The following is a 15902-nucleotide window of genomic DNA, read 5'->3' on the forward strand; positions in this document are numbered from 1 at the left end:
GCTGTGCAGCCTGAGGCAAGGAACATAATGCAAGCTTTTTTTCTACTTTCTCAAATAATCAATAGTCTATAGTCGCACCATGCAGCCCATATATGTTTTCATTTCTAAGACATTCTAAGGTTTGTATCATTCACAACTAAAGTTACCAAATAACTATTAAGTCTATTCTAAAATAGATTTTTTTTAAAGTCCCCTCATCAATCTACACACAATACCCCATAATGACAAAGCAAAAACAGTTTTTATGAATTATTGCTAATTTATGAAGAAAAAAAAAACGTAAATATGAAATTTACATAAGTATTCAGACTCAGTACTTTGTTGAAGCATCTTTGGCAGGGATTACAGCCTCCAGTCTTCTTGGGTATGTCGATACAAGCTTGGCACACATGTATTTGGGGAGATTCTCCATTCTTCTCTGAATTCTTCCTCTCAAGCTCTGTCAGGTTGGATGGGGAGCGTCGCTGCACAGCTATTTTCAGGTCTCCCGAGATGTCCGGGTTCTGACTGGGCCACTCAAGGACATTCAGAGACTTGTCACGAAATGTGTTGTATTCTTAGGGTCGTTGTCCTGTTGGAAGGTGAACCTTCATCCCAGTCTGAGGTACTGAGTGCTCTGGAGCAGGTTTTCATCAAAGATCTTTCTGTACTTTAATCTTTCCTCGATCCTGACTAATCTCCCAGTCTCTGCCGCCGAAAAACATCCCCACAGCATGATGCTGCCACCCCCATGCGTCACCGTAGGGGTGGTGCCAGGTTTCCTCCAGATGTGACACTTGGCATTCAGGCCAAAGAGTTTAATCTTGGTTTCATCAGACCAGATAATCTTGTTTCTCATGGTCTGAGAGTCCTTTAGGTGCCTTTTGGCAAACTCCAAGCGTGCTGTCATGTGCCTTTTTCTGAGGAGTGGCTTCTGTCTGGAAATTCTACCATAAAGGGCTGATTGATGGAGTGCTCCAGAGATGGTTGTCCGTCTGGAAGGTTTTCCCATTTTCACAGATGAACTCTGGAGCTCTGTCAGAGTGACCATCGGGTTTTTGGTCATCTCCCTGACCAAGGCCCTTCTCCCCCAATTTCTCATTTTGGCCATGAGGCCAGCTCTGGGAGTATTGGTGGTTCCAAACTTCCATTTAAGAATGATTGAGGCCACTGTGTTCTTGGGGACCTGCCTCGACACAATTCTGTCTCGGTCTTCTATGGACAATTCCTTCAGTTTTTGCCCTGTAATGCACCGTCAACTGTTGGACCTTATATAGACAGGCGTGTGCCTTTCCAAATCATATCCAATCAATTGAATTTACAACAGGTGGACTCCAATCAAGTTGTACAAATATCTCAAGGATGACCAATTGAAACAGGATGCACCTTAGCTAAATTTTGAGTCTCATAGCAAGGGGTCTAAATACATACAGTGGCAAGAAAAGTATGTTAACCCTTTGGAATCACCTGGATTTCTGCATAAATATGTCATCAAAAAGTCACAACAGTAGAGAAACACAGTGTGCTTAAACTAATAACACACAAACAATTATACGCTTTCATGTCTTTATTGAACACACCATGTAAACATTCACAGTACAGGGTGGAAAAAGTATGTGAGCCCTTGGATTTAATAATGGGTTGACCCTCCTTTGGCAGCAATAACCTCAACCAAATGTTTTCTGTAGTTGCGGATCAGACCTGCACAAGAGAAAAGAGGAATTTTTTAACATACCTCTTTATAAAACTGCTTCATTTCAGCTATATTCTTGGGGTGTCTGGTGTGAACCGCTCAAGGTCATGCCACAGCATCTCAATCGGGTTGAGGTCAGGTCATTGTCCTGTTGCATCACCCAACTTCTGTTGAACTTCAATTGGCGGACAGATAGCCTTACATTCTCCTGGAAAATGTCTTGATAAACTTGTGAATTCATTTTTCCGTTGATGATAGCAAGCTGTCCAGGCCCTGTGGCAGGAAAGCAGCCCCAAATCATGAGGCTCCCTCCACCATACTTTACAGTTGGATGAGGTTTTGATGTTGATATTTTTCTCCACACATAGTGTGTGTTCCTTCCAAACAACTCTACTTTAGTTTCATCTGTCCACAGAATATTTTGCCAGGAGCGCTGTGGAACATCCAGGTGCTCTTTTGCGAACTTCAGATGTGCAGCAATGTTTTTTTTTGGACAGCAGTGGCTTCTCGTGGTGTCCTCCCATGAACAACATTCTTGTTTAGTGTTTTACGTATCGTAGACTCGTCAACAGAGATGATAGCATGTCCTAGAGATTTCAGTGAGTCTTTAGCTGACACTCTAGGATTCTTCTTCACCTCATTGAGAATTCTGCGCTGTGCTCTTGTCAACTTTGCAGGACGTACACTCTTAGGGAGAGTAGCAACAGTGCTGAACTTTCTTCATTTATAGATGAAGATCAAGGCTTTTAGAGATACTTTTGTAACCCTTTCCAACTTTATGCAAGTCAACAATTCTTAATCTTGGGTCTTCTGAGATCTGTTTTGGCTAAGGCATGGTTCTCATCAGGCAATGCTTCTTGTGAATAGCAAACAAACATTTTGTGAGTTTTTTTTAAAGGGCAGGGCAGCTCTAATCGACATATCCAATCTCATCTCATTGACTGGACTCCAGGTTAGCTGACTCCTGACTCCAATGAGCTTTTATTGAAGTCATTAGCCTAGGGGTTTACATACTTTTTCCAACCTACACTGTGAATGTTTAAATGATGCATTCAATATAGACAAGAAAAATACAATATATTTGTGTGTTATTAGTTTAAGCACACTGTGTTTGTCTATTGTTGTGACTTAGATGAAGATCAGATCCAATTTAATGACCAATTTTATACAGAAATCCAGGTAATTCCAAAGGGTTTACACTCTTTCCACTGTATGTAAATAAGTTTTATTTTTATTTTTTTACATTTTTTTACATTTCTAAAAACCTGTTTTTGATTTGTCATTATGGGGTATTGTGTGTAGATTGATGAGGGGATAAAAAAAAACGACTTTAGAATAAGGCTGTAATGTAACAAAATGTGTAAGGGAAGTGGTCTGAATACTTTCTGAATGTCGGACCGGTTTTCAAATGATCACTTTTACGTCCACCAACATAGCCACTTCACTTGCTCCATAATGGAAAAAAATATCCTTTCTATTTTATTCAGCTAAGTTCAATTCTATAATTTTTTACTTTTAAACCATATAAAATAAAATAATGGCAAGGGACTTATAAGCATTTCTTGTCAGCTAAATGAACAAGCCTACAGCCTATGTCTTTGGAGCATAGCCATATAACTAAACATACAGTAGCCAACTCATATTCTGTTCTGAAATACATTTTCTTCATATCATAATGTTTCTTTAGACCTTACTGAAATAAATAATGCATTTATTGTGATGGTGTATATTAAATCGATTTATTATACTTTTTAAAATGTAGATGTTCCAATGGCGCCCATCAGCGGCTTGTATGTGTGGGGGCCTGGAGATGCTAAATGTGTTTATGTTAATTAACAGTCAATTACCGTGAGACCGGCAGTCTTCTGCATGACAACCGGCTGACAAAATATCATGACCGCCACAGCCCTAATGCTGTAGCCTAATTGTGTCGCTCCTCTGCTCTCAATAGATAGGCAGTGATGAGTCTCCGCCTGAGGCATGCCTTGCCTTTGTTTCGGTCCATGGCCAACATGGCTGCAGCACAAAGGATTTGAAGAAGCTCCTGAAGGCAGCTGCAGGCAGGTAGCTACACACCACTTCGTTCTCATCTCCTCAGAGGATCTACCTCACTCTAGTGCAAGAGTGAACTAACAACATAAATTATAATAAATGAAATGAAAATGTTATTTTATAATTAACAGTTAATATATGATGTTATTCAAGTTTCATTAGTAAAAATTATGGATTTGTATGTAAATGGTGGAATCTAACTTCTCTTTTTACATGTTTGCAGGCCAAAACCTTATCTATACAAGAATGAGCACAGATACCCTGGACTCAATAAGACAGATGTCCCAGTTGTGATCCTTTATGCTGAGATCGGCACCAAAAAGTTTGGCTCCTTCCACAAGGTGCTGGCTGAGAAGGCTGCGGAGGGCAAGCTCATCTATGTGCTGCGTCACTTTGTAGCCGTGAGTAGTGAGGCTTTTTGGATTTCCTTAACAGCTTTGAACGGTATTTAAAGAGTGATGTGCTTTAGCCAGGGATTGAAGTGGGATTTTATAGGGGGTGCAACAACCCTCCTCAAAACCGGGTGCTTTACTACACTTATTTTGAACAGTAATTTATTAAATTACCACTTTATGGTGTTTTTGATCCTCAGTTGCTATTAACTCATAATGGTTGGCTGTGCTCTTGTACATGTGAAAATCTGATTTGGTTTTGTCCAATATTGGACTGATGTAAGATTGCGTGTTGTTGGAAGCTTGGAAGTGTTCATGCTAATGTAGAACAGGCTTGTGCTTTACTGTGCATTGTGGTCACTGGTCCCGACTTTGAGCTCTGTGGGAAGATGGAATGGAGGGGGTGACAGGAAGGCCATTGCAGCTTTAAGAACAACATCCACAAAGGGCGAGGTCATCAGGGCTGTACAACAAATGGATTGCATTAGCTGCCAGTGTTCAGCAGGAGAATACAGATAACCAGAGGAAGTTTAGCTGGGACCTGAGTAACGGATGGCCTGACACTGTGAGAAGCAGCACTAATGTGTTCTTTTCAGAGATGTACCACAGAGTTCACGAGCTACCGTGTAGGTGTAAAAGACTACACATTCAGAGCGCCTCGTGTCTCTAAGATGTGAATAAAATCTGAAGAATCACAGGGTCGTGGAGTTGAAGTTAACATGTCAGGCCCTTTGGCATGCACTACTGATTGGTCCGATCATGAAGAAAGAAACATGATTTCTTATAGGCCTTGAAGTGTTAAATAAGTGTTTTTCTTCTCCCTTATTCGGTGTCAGTATGACAAACACACATCAGTACCGTTGGTTCTTAGATTGAATTAAAACAGATGCTTTTATGGTTAAGATTATATTTCCATTGCTGATTTCTACTACAGGAGCCAAGGCCCCAAAAGATGCTGTTGTCTGGATATGGTGTTGAATTGGCCATAAAAAGCACTGAGTACAAAGCTGTGGATGACACACAAGTAAAAGGTATGTTTGTGCACGCCTATTCTGTATTAAAATATATATTTAACTGATGCCAATTGAAGAATATTAATGGCAACTCTGCTGCTTTTCCACAGATAAAGGAACAGTGAACACTGATGTGGATGACATTGATGAAGTCCAAGGATTTCTCTTTGGGAAATTGAAGTGAGTTAATGAATTTGTGAGTCAATGTATTTGTATAATAATATTAGAACCTTAGTATCACCTTCTGTCTTGTTCCATCCCAGAAACTCCCACCCAGACCTGCAGGAGCAGCTAGGCGAGCTCCGGAAGCATCTGTTAGAGAGCACCAATGACATGGCTCCTCTCAAAGTGTGGGAGCTTCAAGGTACTGAGCATCCATTAGTTATGCTAGAAGATTTCCTGACCACATGACCTGACTAGGAAAAACTCAAGGCCCAAGCTAATAGATACCTCCAGTGTACCAACTCAATATTAGAGTGTGTGACTCAATATTAGGATGATGCTCTTAATATTTTGTCAGAAGGGGACCATTGCGCTCTCCCTGAAGCTTGGCTGGTGCGTAAAACCCTCGAATTCAGACAAACAAAAGATGTAATGGGTCCACACTCGAAAAGATGTCACAAAGGTTACATCATTTGTATTTTTTCTTTTAATTATTATTTTCACTCCGTCATGGATAGCATACGTAGCCATTTAGGCTTTGCAGCCTTCAGTGTTTTAGGTACAATTTTATTTGAATTCAAAACAGCATTTGTAGGGAACCACTGATGAGCAGCAGGTGCTTCTAATTTGGGTTGCCACTCATCTGCCAGTCAGGGATGTAGCTTTTCTGGTCTACCTGTATTCAAGTTAGTCACGAACAAAATACAGAATTATCGGGTATGGGAGCGGGCACAAAGGTCAATTGAGGGCATCAGGTGTGAACTGTTCATTAATCAATTGCCTCAGGTGCTGCTCACTTGGGTACATTATATCAATTCATGAGATAGCTTACCACAAAGGACATCAGGCTCAAATGTTCATAAATATGTGGGGCTAACTCATAAACGACATGTAAAATCTGATATGGACAGTGTTGTTGTATATCTTTTGGCCAATAGGAAGGAGATGAAATCAAGTTATTCATTTATACCATGCGGGGATACAGAATTATATTTATATACAGTTGAAGTCGGAGGTTTACATACACTTAGGCTGGAGTCATTAAAACTCGTTTTTCAACCACTCCACACATTTCTTGTTAACAAACAGTAGTTTTTGCATGTCCATTTGGACATCTACTTTGTGCATGACACAAGTAATTTTTCCAACAATTGTTTACAGACAGATTATTTCACTTATAATTAATTCACTGTATCACAATTCCAGTGGGTCAGAAGTTTACATACACTAAGGATACCTGTGTTTATTGACAATAGACTTGACGCCATCACAACTGTCACTGAAAGTAAGTATATAGTTGACAGAAAACTATTTCTTCTATTTCTTAAGTAAGTTTTATGCAACATCTTTTTGATTACGGACCCATTATACATTGTTTGTCTACACCTCAGTGTATACCACTCGATCTGAGCAGGAAAAGGTCTGAGCCCTTGTTGAGGAAAACCCCCTGGCCATACCCATTAGTTGTGTGCTAGCCTGTGTTCCACTTAGTGACTGTGAGGATGACCATGGTGACAGTTTGATGAATGGAATGGAAATGATAGCACTGTACTCTTGAGCTTAGTAAAGCAATCAGTTTATGTTCAGTAGAGACTGTCAAGCACAGGTTCAATGTACCGGGCTTGGCAACGTGTTGCTCTAACCGTGTGCTATTACTTTGATTGTGTGAAGTGGAGTGGAAATAGGCAGGACGAAGCAAGCTTTCAATAACCCTTACGCCAAATCAGTTCAACACAGAATGGTATGATGTCCTATAAAAGGGAAAATGGTCTACTATTTGAAATATTTAGAAGTTGAGCTAATGATATATGTACCGACTTCACAGAGTTTCACGGAGTGCCTCAGTCTGAATCAAATATTTGAATGAAATCAATATTTGATTCAATCTATGTATTACAAATGAACATTTATTTTAATTTTTTATGCATGGCCATTTTTCACCAAGTACTGTAGGCATCCCAAGGTGATCTACTTTTCCAAGAGAAAGTTATCAACTGGTTCAACTTCAAATGATTTCAACTTCTGATGAAAACATCTGCAGATCTAAGCTTCCAGGCAGCGGCCAGGATCATGTCTGTACCAACGTTTGATGCTCTGAAGCTTATGAGAGACCTCAGTCAGAACTTCCCCAGCAAAGCCAGGTGAAGCTATACACCTCACACTCTTTCTATTTAAAAACCTTGCACAGTCTGTAGGAATAAATAAGCCTATTTGACATGAAATAAGAAGAGGTTCTCCCGGCTTGTAGACTTGAATCCGATCCTGGAGTGCAACTTGTTTTAGACGGCTGTTATGAACAACAAACCAGGAGTGCCGAGTCAGCGGTCTGGCGCGTGATTACAGAGAGTCGGCTGTAGATATATATACCATCTGAGGGCCCACAGATTTGGGAGATTAAACGGGGATTTTACTGCTCGATGGGGAGAAAAAAGCTGATGGTGACTACATGTTTTACTGTTCCCACAGATCACTGACAAGAGTGTCTGTGAACCAAGAAATGAGAAGAGAAATTGAGGAGAACCAGAAGGTGGGATATCAAAAGCAGCAGTTTGTCCCTAAGACTGTGCACTTGTTTGTCTAATGTGAGGTCTCGACGTATCATCTGTTTACGGCTATTAATGTAAATGTTCTTACATTCTTTCCACTGACATCTTAGAGCTTACAGCCCGTAGAATCTATTTCTACATTGTGATATCAGGCATACACTATAGAGAGGATGAGGGTTTGGTTGGCATCAGACTAACCGCAGGGAATCCTCTCTGTTCCAGCGGCTGAGTGAGACCATGGGGATCCATCCGGGAGATGGAGGCCTGTTCATCAACGGCCTTCACATTGATCTGGACGTCCACAACCCCTTCAGGTACAGTAGGAGCTCAACTCAGCAGGGAGGATCAACTGTCAGCTTTCCTGCTCTCTGCTCTCTCTCGCCCCTGGTCTCCCCAGCCTCAGCACTGACTGCCCACAGCTCAGTGCTCCAGGGCTACGGGATTAAAACTAGCCTAGTGCACCGCCGACAGACAGCTCCCCTGCTCGGGGAAATGAATGCTGACCTGCCGATTTCTCTGATTCTCTGTCTTTGGTAGCATCTTGGACACTATCAGAGGAGAAGCCAAGATCCTGGAGGGCCTCCATAATCTGGGCATTAAGGAAGAGAACCTAGGCAAGCTACTGAGACTGCCCATGAACCCAGTGGAAGAAAACTACGCCTTAGACATCCGCCATCCAGCTATAACTGTGAGAGTCAGGGTGTTCATATTATTTGTTTGCAATATGTGATCTATAAGCTAAGAAAGCTTTATACGCTGTTTATTCGTTTGTGGGGTTTGAAAGGTGTGAGAAGACAACATATTTTGTGAGAATCAAAATATAGGGTACAAAACCAAGGTCCTTGCTATCTTGAACCTTGGGACGTCCCAACTCTGACTTTACCCCATTGAAGTTGACATTTGAAATGGTTAAGTTAAGGATTAAGGTTTATGGTTCCAGGGTATGGTTAGGATTTAGGGTAGGGACATCCCAAAGATCCCAGAAAGCACTAACCACAAAATCAAAAGTAGCTCTTAAAGGGCCAGTAGCCTACATTGGGTGTACAATTTTAAATTACAGCATTATTTAATCTACTGTATTCTTCTGCTATTTATTCTGTTACCAATAATATTTACATGTTAATATTATCTTCAAATTATAATTATTACTGCTATTTATTCTGTTACCAATAATATTTACATGTTAATATTATCTTCAAATTATAATTATTACTGTATGTCTCATTTTTAAACTAAATCTATTAGCGTCCAAAATGTAATTAGGTACTGTATATCTAACTGTCCGATAACACGTTCTGATGGAATGGCTTGTCCTGTACTTTGTAAAAGCCCAGAGTGCATTGAGTGAATGTTGGACAAAGATCTAGGTTCCTTCCTGAACATAACAATGTGAGGGCAAAGTGTACTCGGACCACAAAATAGGTGAAGTGAACTGGCAAAAGAGTCCTCATTCAAAGGCAAGGGCAGTGTGAATACAAAGAGAACCGAGTTCTTTAGCTTCTTTCTTCTTTTTTTTTTACCCCAGAGTTCACTTTAAAGAGGACTGAGATCGATTATTTTAAAGAGGACTATATGTTAAAACACCCTGAGAGATGAACCCATGCCAAGAACCATCGTCCTGCAGAAGGGATTGTTTTTTTCTTTCTTTCTCCTGGCCCAGATCAGCATTGCAGGTGCTTTGTCTTGAGTGCTGGCATCGGGGTGTGGATTAGAGGATCAGTCATCAGACTATTGCACTAGTCCCAGTCTGCCAAAAACCTCAATTATACACTTGGCAGCCAGCCAAGGAAAGCTACTGTATCAAATAAAAAGAATTACTTGCCAACTTTAATATGATGCCCCTCTGACATTTTATTATGGGAAAAACACTTGACGAAAGCAACAACAAATGAACATGACATTTCATCTAGAGAATGTCTCCTTCCGATCAGGCTTGCTGTTTGTCTTTTCTCTCAGTGAGGCAAGTAGAAAATGTTACCCTTTGGGTTGTCTGCTCTGGGCAGAGACCGACAGGAGTGTTGGTAGGTATCCCATTGTGACTCTTTGTTACTCAGGGAGGTTTCTCAGCCTTCTGAGGGGAGAGAGAGAGAGAGTTCTGTTAGTGCCAGTTTGGCTTGTAATGGATTATTATTAAGCTACAGTAGGCATTTGCTTCCCTACCTCCTAACACTAGAGTCTATACATGTTGCTAACGTCCCATGCACTTTTCACTCAGATGGCTTAAACATAGCACCATCTGCTCCCGGGTGAGTATGGGGTGAAGTGCAGTAGCATTGAATTAATTTGATCGTTTCCAAGACTAAAACTGTCGGTTGCTGTTATGTATGGTATTGAGTTACGGTTGACAATATTTCTGGCTGATGCGAGTGTGGCTTATTTTATTATTAAAATACTGAATTCTAATTAAATGCAGCTACGCTCGCAAAGCTTTCACTGTGCTGATTACTCTGATGTATTTGGGCCTCGGGACACTTAAACTCAGTTTAAGACTAAACTAATTCTCACAACCTTCCACACTAAACCAGCTTTCCTCTTGCCTTTCCCAGTGGATTAACGACATCGAGACAGACTCCATGTACCGCAGCTGGCCCTCCGGTGTTCAGGAGCTCCTCAGAGCCACGTTCCCCGGGGTTATCCGCCAGATACGACGCAACTTTTTCAACCTGGTGAGTCCCTGGAGGAGAGCAGAAAGGACAGTTGGGAAGGGTTGTGACACAAAGCCACTGGAACAGTTGTTTCATCTTTGAGAGGAAGTCCTGTATAATAGATGGTGGTCTGGTGAATTTGCGCTACAATAGACCTACATGTCAAAGTAAACTGATTCTGTAAGGATGTTTATCTAGCTGAGAAGTCAATCTGTCTTACGTTCCATTGTTTTCAGGTGCTGTTGCTGGACCCAGTTCAGGAAGAGAGCATTGAGCTGGTGAAACTGGCAGAGCTCTTCTACAAACACAAGATTCCTCTCAGGTACTTTATAGGTTGCAGAGAACTACCCGTTTCTCTTTACACCTGTCAACCTCCACCAGATGGTGACTCAAACTCTGGCTGCAAATTGAAACAATGTATCTTTCTGCTCCTTTAAGGATCGGATTTGTGTTTGTCGTCAATACTGACGACGAAGTCGATGGAACTACGGATGCTGGAGTTGCATTTTTCCGGCTGCTGAATTACATCGCCGACGAGTATGATTTATCACAGGCTCTCATGTCTATGGTTTCTGTGAGTATCTCATGCTTGTAAATCTTTCCCATTTCCAGCGAGCACTTTCTTGTGGAATTATTTAAGCACAATCTTTTGCAAGCTCATGTCTCTTTTGATGTTTCTCAGTTGTATAATAGTGCCCTCTCTCAGTTGGGCCGCTGTCTCAGACATTATTGGACTAGAGGAGTAAGGGTTTGCCTGAGGCTTCAGACTATGTAGGCAGGCCTGGAAGTTATCGACAGTGCCTTTGATGTAATGGAGAGGGACGGTCAAGTCTCACTGACGTTTTGTGCACTTGCAGATGTACAACAAAGTGGAGATCGGCGAGGCATTGTCTGTTGACACAGTGTCTGCATATCTCAAGAAGAAGTTCCCCAAAGCCAGTGCTGCAAGGATTCTTGGGGAAGATTCCGAGTATGATGACAAAAGAAAGGTGTGATTAATGGACAGTATGTTTCTATTGTGCGTTTACTTGTCAAATGTAAACCATAAGATAAAGTATTTTACAGTGTCAAAATACCAGATTAATTTGATTACATTCCTCTAAAGGTTTCTTCATAATCCATAAATCACTAATGAAACAGGAAGCAGAGAGAACAGTCTATGGCTTGGGTGGCTGGAGTCTTTAACGATTTTCCAGGCCTTCCTTTCACACCGCCTGATATAAGAGGTCCTGGATGGCAGGGAGCTCGGCCCCAGTGATGTACTAGGCTGTCCGCACCACCCTCTGTAGCGCCATGCGATCGAGGGCGGTGCAGTTGCCATACCAGGCAGTGATGCAGTCAGTCAAGATGCTCTCAATGCTTCAGCTGTAGAACCTTTTGAGGATGTTAGGGCCCATGCCAAACCTTTTCAACTTCCTGGGGGGGAGAGGCGCTGTTGCAGTTTCTTCACGAGTGTGCGCGTACTTGAAGCCGAGGAACTTAATCAAATAGCTTGAGTGTCCATTAACCCTGGCGCTGGTCTGTGTTGGGGACAACAGGCAGGGGCAGTGTTCTACAAGAAGAGTGGTTTGGGCCCTCTGCCTCTGGCTCTGTTCAACGGAGTCCCACTCAATGCTGAGGAGATGGACCCAGATGAACTGGAGACTGTCATCCTACAGCGCATCATGGACACCACCAACTTCTTCCAGAGAGCTGTCTACATGGTAAGAACTGTTGGGGGAATTGTAGTCATTATCATATTCCATTTTATTTGTGGAAACAGATCTAAGTTTGTTATTGAATATGAGAAGTGTTTTGGTTGAATAGGTTATGTAAATAATATGATTTACTCACGCCACAGGGCCAGCTGACTGAGGGGACAGATGTGGTAGACCATCTGATGGAGCAGGCCAATATGGTACCACGCATCAACCCTCTCATCCTCAGCACTGACAGGACCTATCTGGATCTCACAGCCTCTCCAGGTAACAAATACCACATTCTTGTCCTTTTGTTAATGTGTATGTTGACAATACAGTCTTCATACAATTTACAATACTTTTCATTTTCCCCTTTCAGTTGTAGATGACTGGAAGGACACCACCATGTACTCATACCTGGACTCCAAGGACAAGACTGCTGTCATTGCAAAGAGAATGAAGTATTTCACCAAAAATGGTAAGAGGCCAGGTATACTTTTGTGGCACTCCTGATTTTATTTATTTTTTCTCCCTTGAGTGTAAATACTGTAGTGTTGTATGGTTGCGTATACTTGAACAAAATAAACAATTTGTTCAAAAAAAGCTGAGCAGCTTAAACGACACCGAGAACATCTGAGGAGTATTTGTTCGTCAAACATTTCATTTCACCAGGCGGATCTTCACACTTTACACACGGATAATATACCGAAATATTAGTATGGATCCAGGGATGTGTAAAATTGCTCTTTAGGGGAGCCGTCTGTGCTTCGTCTGAGTTAATTGCACTGCGCCCTGGTTAGTAGTTTGGCTTCAGGCCAGTGGTCCAGCCTCAGCCCCAACTCTGCTGCATCCTGCCAGGGGAGCCCTGCTCAGAGTCAGGGTGGGGCTGGAGCTGCCCAGGGAAGCTGAGAGGCTGAGGAAGGCGACTGGGGGGGAATGAAGCAGTAAACCTTGACAGGTGGCACAATCTCCTTCTGATTTAGTGTGCTTTCCTCAAGGACTGTGCCTCTCTCTTACTGTCTCTCTCTTCTCTCTGGATCATATAACTTGAGCCAGATTTAATTTCCCTTCTCACTGCCCGTCTCCACTGTCAGTAGGTGGTCTGTGTCAAGACCCTTTTAAGGGATTAGCAGTATTCCCTTATAAGCAAGCTGGAGCTTTAAGATTGCGATCCCTCTTTTTAACTGAGAAAATTGTCAGGAATACTTTCATCTCTTCCTGCTTTATATTTTCTGTCAAGACTGGCTGAGTCACTGTGTATTTGAGCATTTGAAATGATTCAGTGATTTTTGACAATGGCAGTTTTTCTGCTTTCAGAAATGTCACCGTATTTGAAGCGTTGCGTTGTACAGTAATTGATGTTGATTTCCAGATGAGGATGGGATTAATGGAGTGACTGTGTGGATCGTTGGGGATTTTGAAAAGGCCTCAGGGAGAAGACTGCTGCTGAACGCACTGAAACACTTGGTGAGATTCTGCTGCTTTATGCTACTGCAGGGCTTCCAAAACCCTGTCATGTGGGGCCCCCAGGGTGCACGGTTTGGTGTTCGCCCTAGCACTACACAGCTGATTCAAATAATTCAACTCGATGATGAGTTGGTTATTTGAAGTCAGGTGGTTTGTGCAAGGCAAAAACCAAAACGTGCACCCTGGGGGGGACGGACCCTGCTCTACTGCAGCCCTTCTACTTTCCTTTATCCACACAAGGTGCTATGAATTAAGCTATGTTTTAATTATAATTTACATATAAAATAAACCAATATCACACTTTTTTTGCTCAGTACTACCGATCAGTCACGCCAATGTGATTTAGGAATCCTCATTTATTACACTGCAGTGGCCTGCACCACACCAATGCATATGTAGCTTTTAATGTAGTCAAGCAAGGTAGCTATACCCCTAGACTTTAATTACTATCCAGCCGCCATGGAGAATCTTTGATGGAATTAAAATGTTAAAACTCACGTGGGACACATTTTACCTTGGCCTGAAATAAAAACAAAGGCTGCAGTTGTTATTCTCTGATTAATACCCACATAAATATTCCATAGTTGATTTAAAATCCAGCCAGGGTTATGCCTCGCTTTACTGCAGATAAGAAGAGAAAGACTATTAGCAGTCTGGAGACTGCAAGCTATTGAGGCTTATTTTTAAGAAGGTATATTTTTTGTGAGCTCTCTACTGAGACAGACAATACCGTGTCAACAAGAGAAAAGTTAGAGGAATCTCATCTAGCCTCACAATAAATCTCCTGTCTGCAGTAATTTCAAGGACGTCCTCAAAATGTTTTGTATAGGCAATGTTAAAGGTACCTTACTTTTAAAAAATTCAATTAAACAATTAAACAAAACTTCTTAGCAAACAGCAATTTCTCTAGGACTGTCTGGCAGTGGGAAGGGGAAAACTGAAAATTAGCTGTTATTGGCAGCGTGGTTTGGAACTCCCTTCTTGGTCTATTAACTAATCCACTACAGACAGTGAGACAGGCATCAAGGATTTAACCTGTCCGGAACCCCTCGCCAACAGCCAATGAAATTGCAGGGCGCCAAATACAAATCAACATAAATCTCATAAATCAAATTTCTCAAGATTACAAGTATTAGGCACCATTTTAAAGATAAAATTCTCATTAATCCAGCCACAGTGTCTAATTTCAAAAATGCTTTACAGCGAAAGCTCCACAATGATTATGTTAGGTCACCACCAAGTCACAGAAACACCCAGCCAGTTTCCCAGCCAAAGAGAGGAGTCACAAAAAGCACAAATAGAGATACAATTAATCACTAACCTTTGATGATCTTCATCAGATGACACTCATAGGACTTCATGTTACACAATACATGTATGTTTTGTTCGATAAAGGGCATATTTATATCCAAAAATCTAATTTTACATTGGCGTGTTATGTTCAGTAGTTCCAAAACATGCAGTGATTTTTCAGAGAGCCACATCAATTTACAGAAATACTCATTATAAATGTTGATAAAAATACAAGTGTTATGCATGGAACTTTAGATAAACTTATCCTTAATGCAACCGCTGTGTCAGATTTTTAAATAACTTTACGGAAAAAGCATACCATGCAATAATCTTGAGTACGGAGCTCAGAGCCCAAACCAGCCAAAAGAAATATCCACCATGTTGCTCAGTCAACATTAGTCAGAAATAGCATTATAAATATTCACTTGCCTTTGATGATCTTCATCAGAATGCACTCCCAGGAATCCCAGTTCCACAATAAATGTTTGATTTGTTCGATATATACAATTTATGTCCATATACCTCCTTTTCTTAGGGCGTTTCGTAAACAAATCGGAAATCGCGTGCAACTACCAGCTGAAAGGTCGGACGAAAATTCCAAAAAGTTACAGTGCCTTGCGAAAGTATTCGGCCCCCTTGAACTTTGCGACCTTTTGCCACATTTCAGGCTTCAAACATAAAGATATAAAACTGTATTTTTTGTGAAGAATCAACAACAAGTGGGACACAATCATGAAGTGGAACGACATTTATTGGATATTTCAAACTTTTTTAACAAATCAAAAACTGAAAAATTGGGCGTGCAAAATTATTCAGCCCCTTTACTTTCAGTGCAGCAAACTCTCTCCAGAAGTTCAGTGAGGATCTCTGAATGATCCAATGTTGACCTAAATGACTAATGATGATAAATGATAAATACAATCCACCTGTGTGTAATCAAGTCTCCGTATAAATGCACCTGCACTGTGATAGTCTCAGAGG

At 41.3% G+C, this 15902-nt stretch overlaps 1 protein-coding gene across 4 annotated transcripts in view; it reads left to right on the top strand.

Annotated features, from left to right (window-relative positions):
- Positions 1-15902, top strand: part of uggt2 (UDP-glucose glycoprotein glucosyltransferase 2) — a 45420-nt gene that overhangs the window by 2560 nt on the left and 26958 nt on the right. For all 4 annotated transcript variants that reach the window (XM_024405772.1, XM_024405780.1, XM_024405786.1 and 1 more), the window contains exons 5-21: positions 3624-3736; positions 3948-4125; positions 5051-5147; positions 5240-5309; positions 5393-5493; positions 7333-7432; positions 7758-7818; positions 8060-8151; positions 8375-8525; positions 10384-10503; positions 10719-10804; positions 10921-11056; positions 11340-11471; positions 12021-12185; positions 12323-12446; positions 12541-12639; positions 13534-13628. In XM_024405772.1, the coding sequence (XP_024261540.1) occupies positions 3624-3736; positions 3948-4125; positions 5051-5147; positions 5240-5309; positions 5393-5493; positions 7333-7432; positions 7758-7818; positions 8060-8151; positions 8375-8525; positions 10384-10503; positions 10719-10804; positions 10921-11056; positions 11340-11471; positions 12021-12185; positions 12323-12446; positions 12541-12639; positions 13534-13628 (1920 nt within the window). The remainder of the gene's footprint in view (positions 1-3623; positions 3737-3947; positions 4126-5050; positions 5148-5239; positions 5310-5392; positions 5494-7332; positions 7433-7757; positions 7819-8059; positions 8152-8374; positions 8526-10383; positions 10504-10718; positions 10805-10920; positions 11057-11339; positions 11472-12020; positions 12186-12322; positions 12447-12540; positions 12640-13533; positions 13629-15902) is intronic.

The sequence above is a fragment of the Oncorhynchus tshawytscha genome, linkage group LG03 (genome assembly GCF_018296145.1).
Source record: "Oncorhynchus tshawytscha isolate Ot180627B linkage group LG03, Otsh_v2.0, whole genome shotgun sequence".
NCBI classification, from domain to species: domain Eukaryota; kingdom Metazoa; phylum Chordata; class Actinopteri; order Salmoniformes; family Salmonidae; genus Oncorhynchus; species Oncorhynchus tshawytscha.